General features: G+C 38.1%; 1 protein-coding gene across 2 annotated transcripts in view; it reads right to left on the bottom strand.

Moving 5' to 3' along the window:
• Positions 1–12120, bottom strand: part of CAP2 (cyclase associated actin cytoskeleton regulatory protein 2) — a 67348-nt gene that overhangs the window by 54384 nt on the left and 844 nt on the right. For both annotated transcript variants that reach the window (XM_061346437.1, XM_061346438.1), the window contains exon 2: positions 1482–1606. In XM_061346437.1, the coding sequence (XP_061202421.1) occupies positions 1482–1605 (124 nt within the window). In that variant the 5' untranslated portion in view covers position 1606. The remainder of the gene's footprint in view (positions 1–1481; positions 1607–12120) is intronic.

Here is a 12120-nt window from a genome sequence, read left to right as displayed (position 1 = left end):
CAGGTGGTTTCTTCTAGGGAGCTGCTGGGGTTTCAAGGCTCTGCTTTCCTGTGGGGTGGATCTTTTCACCTGACTGAGCTTGTAGGTTAGGCCAAGGATATAGCACTTTTAATTGAAGTACCTCACATGAAGAGTTCATCTCCTGTTCTAAAAGCAACCCTGGTTCTGCAGTACTGAGCTCTGGATTAAGAGAAACGCACCTAAATGGATTCATTATAGGACTGAAGCCTGCATTTTTTTAAAATGTAGATTTCCTAGTGGTGATTGATTTAATTGTCAGTTTGTACATGGATCATGTCTCTCCATGATTTTGCTATGGTTTGCTATCTGTTTCGGTCTTCTGTGGACTGTAAGCATTTCATTACTGAAGCTAAGTCATGTGCTATGGAAACCTGCTGGAAGATGCTCCCTTCCTGCTGCAGACAAATGCTGCTTTCAGCCAGCTGCTCTACAGCAGCTGCCAGTGTATAGGCACATGGTAAACATGACTTTGGGGAAGGTTCCTCACATGTGTTGTTGGGTAAGGGCTGGCATACAGGGACAATAAAGCTGCTGACATATGCTGGCTTGCTTCTGTGTCAGTATGTGAGCTGCCTGCATTTTCTGCTTGTTCTGCAGCTTTTGTACAGCAACTGAGCCCATGCTGGGATGTGCTGTTCTCTGGAGAACGCAGGAAGGGCCAAGGAATACAGAAAGCAAAGGACATGAATCTCATAAAGGGATATATGCTGGAGTTCTGGGTGAACAAGCTCTGGAGAAAAGGGAGGGCACTCTATTGAATCAACACTGTAACGGCCATGTTTCTAAGGTTATTTACCCTGTAAATTTCAGGAATGACAAATTAAGGAGTGAAAAAAATATTATTTGGTGATGTGATGTAAATAAATGTAGACTTTTTTGGTGTATTCTCCAATATGGAGATCCACTTGAGAAAGGAAAAGCTCAAGAGATAATACTATAAGGCCATGGATGTGTGGCAGCCCTTAATGAGCAAATGCTTATGAACAAACTCATGTTTGATTACGGATATTAAACAATTCAGTGAAGTACGTCCACAGTGAGAAATTCAGGGAGCTGGCAAACAAATTCAATGTTTATATTGGTGACTTTTTCGGGAATACTTATGCTGTAAATTTTGGGGATATCTCATTTGTTCTGCTAATTTGGCTCAAGCAGACATTTTCATCTGGTAAATTACCTACAACAATATAAATGCCAAATGGAAAGAGTGATAAAGCTTGAAATATAAACAGTATATTTTAGAGACTAGTCAAATCTTGAGTTTTCTATGCTATATTGATTTCGAATTATGCATACACCTAAGCTTGTCACATCAGTTTTCTAAATTCATTTTTAAAATACTTCTTTTGACACCAAATTTGTAAGGGATGGGATTACACTTCTTCTTAGAAGACAAACACATGTGCTACTTGAAGGTTTTTGGTAACAGAGAGATGATACTTCAAAAAAAACAGACTTACTTCCATTGACTCCATTAATGGCATCACACTCCATTCCACCAGATCTGTGTGAGTCTGAAAACAATGATTCAAGTCGAGTCACTGCTTTCTCCAGTCTCTCCATCAAACCATGAGTCTCTGCCATTCTGAAAAAAAAAATCATTAAGGTGTTAGGTGCCAAGTAAAGCCAATGCTTTACCTCATGCTACAGTTCTGTTCATCTTGGGGCTTTATCAGCTTTTATGATAAAACTTGTATTTTTGAAATACTGTCTTTCTGGCATATAAGCAGCTGTAGTGAAGCAGCTGACATCTGGTAACTTGCTTTGTCAAAAGGGCATACGATCAGCACTCAACCCTTGTTTTTCATTGTAAAATCCAGATTCAAAACACTGCTAGCATAGCTTTGGACAGTCTGTATGTGGACAATTTATGACAAATAAATTGTCTGTGTATGCTCCCAATCAGATATTGAGATGACTGAAATATTTGTAAATGTAAGTGGTAAAAACTTACGTCTGTAGTGATTTGCATCAGCCATTTACAGAGGGAAAAATATAGACTCAGTTAATTCTTGACTGAAAGCCAGACTTTCAATGTATACTTCCTGATTTTTTAAAATATACTTTCTGAAATTTGCCTCAGTCTTCTATGCTTTGTAGTAAGAATCCCACAAGAAGCCAAGGTGGTTTTCTGTTTATTCTGATATGATTTCCCATCACTTCATTTTCTTCTAAGGAAAGTACCTGACGTGAATCAGTGTTTCCCAAGGTTTTTAAATCATTCAATAATGACCTTTTGGAAAGAAAAAAAATAATCCAGGGGCCTGCTTGTACAGTACTGCTACAGTGCTTTTGATTTAAAATTAAACAGAAATTAGGTTAAATTTTTAGCAACTCGCACATTACTTTGCCCACAATGTGATTATCTGCTCTCTGAGGAAGTGAGCAGTGTGAGGAAGTGTAGGCACTGACATTTTTGAATACTGGCCAATACCTTAGGGAACACAGTGCTATCTATATACACCTCAGACTGAGAAGTGGTTATATAAGCAAAGACAAAGCTATATTTAAATCCCTGATCATTTAATGTATAACATACATGTTTCTTACTTAAGGTTGTGTTTTATTCTGCTAAGTGACATACAGTAAGAAGGGGCACAGGGGGGACGATTTATGGCTCATGGTTAACATGATCCTTGTGAACATCTCCAGCTCAGCTCCCACACTAGACTACATCCCCTGCCCAGCACTGGGGTGTGGGGGCAATGGAGTATCCCCAGCAAGGGCAAGCAAGTAGTGGAGTCCCTACCCACAAGGTACTGATTGCTGTATGGCTTGTAGACTAGAAAAGCTAAGTGTACCTTCAATATATGTGCAAATTCATAAACTATCCTGCTAAAAGTGCTAGTATCGCAGAGATACCAAAGCATAATAGTAGATTCCAATAAACTGTGCAATACTAGCAACCAAAACAAACATTGCGCCTCAGTGTCCCCATGCTCAGGGAGAATCATAGAATCATAGAATAGTTAGGGTTGGAAAGGACCTTAAGATTATCTAGTTCCTAAGTATTATAATTAAAAAGTAAAGTAATGTGAAAAGAAAGGGGTTTATTTACAAATTAGTATTAATAAATCTTATGCATAAAAATAATAATAGTAGTTTTATTTTTGATATGTACATGTGAGAAAAGATTAGCTACTAGGACTGTGGAAACACATGCAGAGCTCTTGCGCTGAGTCATGCTGCCTGTCAAACAAGGTGGGACCTTCAGACTTCACCCTATAAATATAATGAAGTTTGCGTTTGACCTAAAAGTGAAGCAGAAGATTTTAGTGAGAAACCCTTTGGAGAACCATTCTCATGAGAAAGCCTTTATCTGGAATTTATGGGGTTTTCCTATTTACATTAAACAAAAAGCAAACCCCCAAAAGAAGATGACATCAAGACAGTGGGCATATAAACACTGTCAAAATTCAGAGGGGCTCTCACACTATTTGGTTTGAAAAATCAATGATTTTTCTTTTTTTCTTTTCTTCAGAAAAAGCCCTTAACTTGTAAGTAACTTTGTAAGTACAAACATCTTGGCAGGAATGAGATGAGGGTTTCAGGAGAACTTCTGAAATGTTTAAAGTTTTGTGAGAATACTAAACCTTTTCTTAAAACAGTGCACTGTTAATCCTCAAAACTATTATGGACATATTCTTTTCAACATTTTACCCTGCTACATAAAAACCTAAAATGGTATCTGTTTTAAGACTTATGTTTTAAACCGGTCTGAAGTCAGGCTAGTCTAACACAGCATACTAACAGTCAACTCATTTCATCAGTATGGAAATGTGTATTTCTAGCATAGTTCCTGTTCCTGTCTTTATGTGAAGATACACTCTGATAGACTGGGGGTTTTTTCACCTGCCTCAAAATTTTCCTTGATGGCATATACAAATTTCTTTGGAAGACCTGTTCCTTTTTGATTCTTCAGCCTGATTTTGCCTGTGGAAGGACCCAGCTGTTTGATTACAAACCCACTGTGTTTGACTGCACATACCTGAAGGGTCGGAGGAATCTTACAAATGAAGATATGTAATTCTACCCAACAAACCACCCTCTGCAAAATGATAAGAATATGGATTACAGTGTCAGTAGCCCAAAGGAATAAGCCAACTCAATAACCCTATGGACTCTTCACACAACACTTGCCAGCTGCAACATAGTGTTTTGCTCACTATATTCTTCACAGCTTTATTCTGTTTCCATTATCTGGAGAACTAAAATGTTATTCTTAAAAAGCAGGTATTACCAGCAGGGCAGTCACAAAGTAATATATTGTCATAATCTTTTTAGACAGAAGTAGGAATCATTTTTACCATAAAATTAGGGCTGCCAGGGGTTTATTGTTTTTGTAAGGAACGTTGTACTTAAAAACCCCTCAAACATTATGTTTACACTGAACATACCTTTTTATTTGTGTACTTATATATTCACAACTAAATGGTATTTGCATCTATACTTTTATATATGCATGCACGTAAGTATACACATAAGTATCCCTGTCATACATGAATAAAGTGCAAGTACACTTTTGCCATTACTGTATATAACAATACAAGAGCCAGTCAATTGTACATGTAATAACCTTACATTTACACTTTGCTTTACCATCAATTGACTATCTTACAAATAAGACTGGAATTAATGCTACTGTTCTGAAGACTCCATTGAACAGCTCTCTTCATCTGTTCTTAATCTAAACATTGACAACTTTGCCTATATTTAGGGATTCATATATTTGGCTCATATTATGACAACCTTCAGTATTTTCTTGGTCTATATTCAGCTGTTTCTCTTATTACTTATAATTCCACACTGCACTCTGCGTGGTCAAACTGACATCACAAAGCCGCAGCTCAAAAGGAGTCAGAACACAAATGGTACAGCTTGACTGTGAGAAGATCCTGTCTGTGTGATATAGTATCAGAGCTCATAATATAAATAAATAGTAAGACTGGGCTACTTACAGAGCCAAATAAAACCTGTGTCAGTGAAAAGTAAAGGGGATGTAAATACATCTATGGAATGCTTCTGCTCCCATAAAACACATTTTTACATCAAGATAGATTCTCTACCTCATTTCTACTGGGCTTTTAATTAAAGCTTTGATCTCAAAGTGGATTATTTGGGTTAATCATGTATCTTTCCCAGAGCTGATGCTCCCTACCTATAGGGAGTTAAAAACAACAGTGCTTCAACTCCCATATAATCCTGTATTCGGTTTCTTTCTTGGTGGGGAAGTATGCTGTGATTCATTGAAAATAAGGTTGAGAGCCAGGAAAAGTGTTAACCTACATCTACTGACAATCATTTAAAAGCTGACATTGTTAGCAGTCTCTTGTGCACAAAAAATCAGAGGGAGGATCCACAGATCTGCTCTTCTTACTGTTGGTGATATCTTTTTGGGGAGTGTTAAAGGTATGTGGCAATTCTACCATCTGTTGTTTCTTTCCCAAAAGCTGTGAAGACAAAATCAGGTAGAACAAGGCATGCTGAAGACCAAAAAGATCTCTTTTTATAGACAGACCTTAGAAGATCACTGCTTTTCTCTCCAGCTCTCTCAAAGCATCTTTTATCTGTTATCAAGGGGAAAAAAACCTTTGTCTAAAGACTAAAATTCCCTGATATACACATCCCAAACAGCAATCAAACTAGAAGCCAAAACACGGGTATTATTCCTGTTATCACTGAATGTGCCTTACAACAGAGGACTATATTGCTCCATCTCAAGAAGAAACAAACTGTAACAAGCCCACAGGGAGAACCCATGCAGTAGCATAAGGGGAAAAAGGAAACACATGATGACTTACTAGGCATGTAAATATGGCAGTTTTGAACATAGGAATGCTGCCACCCCGTAAAGTGTGGTATTATTCTGACAAACATCAGCAAGAGATAGCATAAAGTTTGTTTTACTTCCTAGCACAACTTTAGTTTAGAAGAAAAAGCAGCAACTTGTTAGGGCTTTTTTTTTATCCCCTGAGTTCCAGTCCTTCCATATTCACCTAGCATCTGAAAAACTAAGCCACATCTCACTCATGCTCATCATCCTGACATTCTACAGGACAGCTTTTGCTTTTCATTTCCATGCCAAAAAAGGGCAGATGCCTAAAACAGAATACAAGCAGCACTGTGGCATTTTAATTCTATCTAACATTCCTACACCACCTGGAAGATCATAGTCTTATTCAAAGTATAGCAGCCTGCATATGCGCTTTCTCTCCTAGTCTTTTAATAAATTGGTACTGAGATACAAAATTAAATATACAAAAACCTTGATTGCCAGCTGGTACTATCAGAGAGCCAGTCATGAATGTTTTATAGATCCAAAGTACCGTGTCCTCTAAGAGTTCTTCTGTACAATATATAGCAGCATTTATCAAGGGGAAATTTCTATGCATTCTTAAACATCCCCTCAAATTACAAAAGCATCTTACAGCACTTAATTTCTTTAAAAGAAACAGCCAGCTTGAGCCTGAAATGACTGGCTTTCCTACACCACCATTCAAATGTATGTATCAGCTCCAACCTGTGTTGAGTGGGCAGTCTTTTTGCCGCCTTTGGCATCAGACCCAAATTCCTGCCGCATACCATTCTGGTCCAGACAATGAAAACCCACTGGTTTGGAGCCTCATTCTCAGAGGAACTCCCATTTGGAGTTCTTCTTCCCAGGCAGAGCACAGAAGCAGTCAAGTACTGGCTGAGTGGTAACAAAGAGCCCCTGAAGCTATCTGGGTTATTACCATAAAAGATTTTGAGTGGAGAACGAAAAGCAAAGGAGTATTGGTTAGAAGAAAGCATGTGATGGCAGGCAGAAACATTACCTTGTATGGTTTGTGGTTTGTTTCCCATTAGCTGTATGGGAGGAATGTAAACAAAGGCTTGTCAAACTGTTGTCAAATCAGATTAAACCAGAAGACCTCTCAGTAAAGCGCTGTGTGAGGAGAATGATCCAGGGTTCAAATCAGAGCCCTTGGTGACCTTTTTGTTCTTTTGTCCCACCAAATCTGCTACAAGATCCTTTAGAAGCAATGCTCTTTTAAGTACATATTAAAAAAATACATTTTTTATCCTAGTAAAAGATAGTCTTGTGTATCTAACAGTATTAAAACTTTGACATTTTTTTTCCCTTATTTTGTCCAAATGCACATGTTATACCTGGAATAGCAAAAAGACAAAAATGTCAGTGTGACTTCTACTTTTTGTGGATGGGTGCACCATTTTGACTGATAGGTTGGTTTGAAGTCTTAGCTGCCTCTAGTATACTCATAAAATATTTCTGTCTGTGGCTCAATGTGCATGCTACAACTACTGATATGCTGAGTACTGCTGTACATAAGAATGTGCTACCTAAATTATCTTGTCTGTGGACTTCACTCTTTGACATACCCTCTGTGTTTTTAAAGGATTATTTTTTATAAGCAAAAATATTTTTGTGTAGAAGAGGGAAAAGCAGGTTCATGTTGAACTTCCTCCATTTAACCTAAGTTTTTTCCTTTGGCTTTATGTCGTTGGTACCACAAACATACTTTTCTGTTTGCACCCTGCTTCTCTCCCTCTTGCAGTAGTCAGGTTGCTGTCTACAAAAACATGCAGGAAAGGAATGGAGGCATTTTTCTACCCCACTGTTTAAAAAACATTACAAACCTGCTTTGTAAAATAGTCTCTATTTTGACAAGTACCCTTAAGACTGCCGACACATTTCAGATTTCTTATCACATCCCAGTTTAGTCCCATAATTATGGGTGAGCAACTGCATATGTCAAGCTGTGTGTCTGTAAGTGAATGTAATAATAGCATGGACTCTGGTAAGACCTCTCGTAATTTAATAAGAATTATTTGGAATATGTAATGTGTTCATGTATGTGCTTAGTATCTTCTGGAATATCAGTTCAGTTTCTAATTATGTGTAAATTCTGTGAAGAGCTCCTATCCCTTGCTGAATAATTTTGACTGTCTTATCAATTTTGTGATCACAAAGAACAAGTTCATCATTTAATGATATACTGAAGAAGTCAAGACTTGACAGTCTGTATAAGCATGATTGACTTAAAATAACCAAAGCAACCCAGTTTCTAAGTACATTCTCTTATTCTTCTTATGCTTCCTTTTTATGTCACCACTGCTCATAGTCTTTTGTCTAGGTTTTCTTCTCTTCTCTCCCTCCAATGTTCTCTGCGATCAACAGAAACACAATGTTCTTAGCCACCTCGTTTACTATGTATTAGTGTGGTATTCTTCATGTAATCAAGCATTCTAAAGGCCTTACAAGCCATTTAATTACCTGTCACAAGGCTGATTACTGTATGTCAGGACACTGCCTTGCTGAACCAAGAAAATACTGCATGCAGGCATTGATTTTATTAGTGCTTCAGTTCAGTTCATAGTAACTGAACAGTAAGATTCTTTATGCTACAGTTCCAAGCAAACTGAATTTGCACTCTTTGAAAGAGTAAACTCCACAAAGTACAAACCCTTGTGGGGTTTCAGTACTTCTGGGATGTGAAAGGAGAAAAGCAAAGCAAAGGGCAAAGTTAAAACTATGCAGATAGTGCTGGAAGCTCTAAAAACATAAACTATGAAATGGCTTCTGCAGAAAAGATGAGACTATTCAGTACCAAGGTTAGTAACAGTTTTGTTTGCATGGCCTTTCACACTTCCACACCCTACTTCTCTTGCATATCCATATGACAATAAAGCCTGAATAGATGTGCTCTGTTTCTCAGACAAGTTACCTAGATGCACTCAGTGTCTGATGATGTCAGGCTCTTCCTGGCTTCCCTGATCAGTCTGTGGCCCTTCCTCCAGTATGGCAGCAGCTACTTTATTACTCCCTTTTCTCTGCAGCTCATTTGCAATCTTTATTCATCGCAAAAACTCAAGGCCTTTGGACATCACCCATTTTAAAATTCAACCCACTGATTCTGCAATACTGGAATGCTGCTAGCATTTCAATGAGATGTGCCTTTGCTTCTGATTCAGGATGAAATGGGCCACCTGCTACTAAAAAAGACCTTTCTATTTCCTGCTATAACCTGGTTACTACTTTGAAGTCCTGAGTTTTAATGATAACCCATGCAACCTTGCTCATTTACATGATCTGAGACATTCAGCTCTTTATCCCTCCTTTGTTTGTGAGGTATTGTGAAACCCAGAAAGATCAAACTCAACCTATCCTAGATGCTTGTAAAGCTAGCCTTTGCTATGATGGTTGCTTTAGAGGACCCAGAGCTGTTAGGTGAATTACTCTGCTGTTTCTTCTCTCAAAACAATGCCAAATTACACACAGAAATGTAAATCATTCTTTGCATTCCTTCCAAAAAGCAGTTGAGTATTTAAACTAATACAAAACATAACATTAATGCATAAGATCTCAGCATGTCTTCTTGGAAAAATATGACACTATTCCATTATGTACTTGAGCATTTACCTTTTTTTAAATATATGCTACAAAAGCATCAAGCCTTTGATTCCCATCATACTACTACTAGTATACTACTACTGGTATTTTGGATTTTCCAAGCCATTTCTTCAGCTTTCTGTTCTCTGAAAAACTGTGGGTCACATCACAATTTCCATTAGCATATACTCAGTAAATAAGTCTTAATGGGGCCTTTTTTAGTAACAAGGAGTCCCTGAAATTTGACATAGTCAGAATATGTTACATACGCAGGTGAAATGAAGACAAGAGTAACTAGTATGTATATGCACTAAGGCCATGTCTATGGCATAAAGTCTTGCTAAAATGGTGACAAAGATCACAGAGGTTCAAGATTAAGCACCAAAACCCATATTCTTGCTGAACTAGCTGAATTGGCGTAATCTCTGTCATTTATGCAGCAGTGCTTATGTGTGCTTTTGCCATTTCAGTGTGCACTGCTTAATAAAAGTGTTGATTCTGGTACAGTTCTAGTGGTGACATTCTGAAGAACAGCTTACAGTTCAAAGCATTACTTATTTGAATGGTCAGTAAACCACATCTGCCAAAATTACTCATTATTCAGAAATACTCAAGCAACTGGAGCTGATTCTGTACCTCAGCAAAATGACAAGTTCCCAACTGCTCCCACTATTGTAAAATACTTAAAATTTAGAGAAAGGAATTAAAATTTATATATATTAGGGGTGCTTCATCAAGCAAAACCTTTTAACCAATTCATAACAAAACAGTTGTCTAAATAACTGTGATAATTTGTATCTGATTTATTGTAGCTGTTGCTTTGGTTTTGCCCCAATAAGCATAAGCACAGAATGTTCTCTTTCATGTAGTCAGATGTTCTACAGGGCAGCAACTGCCGCTATTAGGTTTTTTCCTGTTGCACATGATGTTAAAACTCATGCAGAACCACAAAGAATATTTAACATATTTGGCAGTTCACCATTTTTCTCTCTCGACTACAAACCACTGGCAACATTATTGTCACTGAAAGGCCAGATTGAAACATGGAAAGATTATGTGATTTGCTGCAGGTAATGATGCAAAACAGTGTCAACACTGGGAGCTGAATACAGTTCTAGTTTCCAGTCTTCCTTGCTGCACTTTGCTTCTTTTCCAGTACCTACTAATTCAGATTCCTATGAATTTCAGTCCTGGAGGAATTTTCATTCATTTTTTTTTCCCTAACTTAGGGTTCCAAATATACTTTACATGGTTAATAAAAATTATGCAATAGGATTAGAAAATGTATAAAGGGGTCTAATACATGTAATCTTTGTATCCTTGCTCCTTGTGGTATATCAAGAAGCACTATTCTCTGCTAAAGTGAGTGCCATAGCTGACCAAGAATAACGAAAATATATAGGTTAGCTCTGCCATAATAGTAAATAATGCACATCCTCTTCATTTTTATTTAATTAAGAAAACGTATTTTATTCATTTAATTTGGAGTTGTGACTGTCCACCTTCCACATCTGCGCAGCATTCATTTGAGGGGGAAGATGCAAATGAATCATAAGAATATTCTGAAGACCGGCATTTGGTTATGCCCAAGCCTTAAATGGGCCATATTGTTGTATGTACCTGGCTTTGCTACAGAAGGTGCAAACATGCTCATAATAGAATATGTGTTATGAAATCCTTGTGTTGAAAATGTAAAGCATCAGGAAAGAAGTTTATAATTTGCATAAGTAATCAAAAAGAAATGTTAGGATAAGATTTCCATAAAATTAGGATATCCAACTTGTAGTAATGTCTTATGAGACCAGCTTTGACCACTTTGCTATTCTAAATAGTTTGTAAAGTTGTATTTCTGAAGTAGGACTGGTTTTGTGATTCCAGTCTCCCAGAACAATGAAATAAGGTAGCCCAGGAACCACTGCCACTTTTGCCTGGCTTAGAAATATATCAATATAATTTGCAGTATTGATCCCAGCCAGCCCTCCTAAGCAGACTCCTTCCCACTCTTTCCTAATGGACTGGCCTCCACTGGTGTTCTTCTGGAAAAAAAAAAAAAAGAACATTTTCCATCATTGGAAAATAACCACATTTAGGTAATGTATATGAAGAAAGCTTGCTTCCCCCAGATGTCTTTGTCTTTAAGACTGCCCCTATGTGTTATGAAATCTGTATTTTACTTGATAAAAATCCTCCCAGTTGATGCCGTAATGCTAAGATACAGATCCATAGCAATGCCCAGAGCAAAGGACAGGGTTCACGTTTTTAGGTGGGGTCACAAGTTCTCCTCAGCTTTGTGCTGGCTGTATCTCTGGGGGAATACCCCTTTCAGATGTCAAGTCATTGCAAAATGCAGCATCTCAGCTTCACAGTTCTTCATGTCTGCTGCCTTCTTGCCCCACTGAATGTCGCTTTATGTTTGCAGAATCCCTTACGTATTTGTATAAAAAGGTCCCCAGGTCTCCCACCCAAGGATCCTATTTAACTCTTCACTCTGGGCTAAACCAGTACGCCCCTCAGCCACCTCCACCACAAACACACATTCACACACACACACCTCAGGCTCCGAGGGCGGAAGGAACCAAGGACTCTGAACCCAGCTGCTCACCAGCCCTGCAGCTGCCTCCCTCAGAATTCTCCCTTAACCTCACGCTGATAGAGTTCGAGGTTCGCATCGCTTAACACAGCCAGGTCTGCATAAACAAACGGGGGGC

The sequence above is a fragment of the Neopsephotus bourkii genome, unplaced genomic scaffold (assembly GCF_033783945.1).
Source record: "Neopsephotus bourkii isolate Nb327-2 ecotype Australia unplaced genomic scaffold, CSIRO-AGI_Nbou_v1 NB_272, whole genome shotgun sequence".
NCBI lineage: Eukaryota > Metazoa > Chordata > Aves > Psittaciformes > Psittacidae > Neopsephotus > Neopsephotus bourkii.
This window is presented reverse-complemented; position numbering and strand designations above follow the sequence as displayed.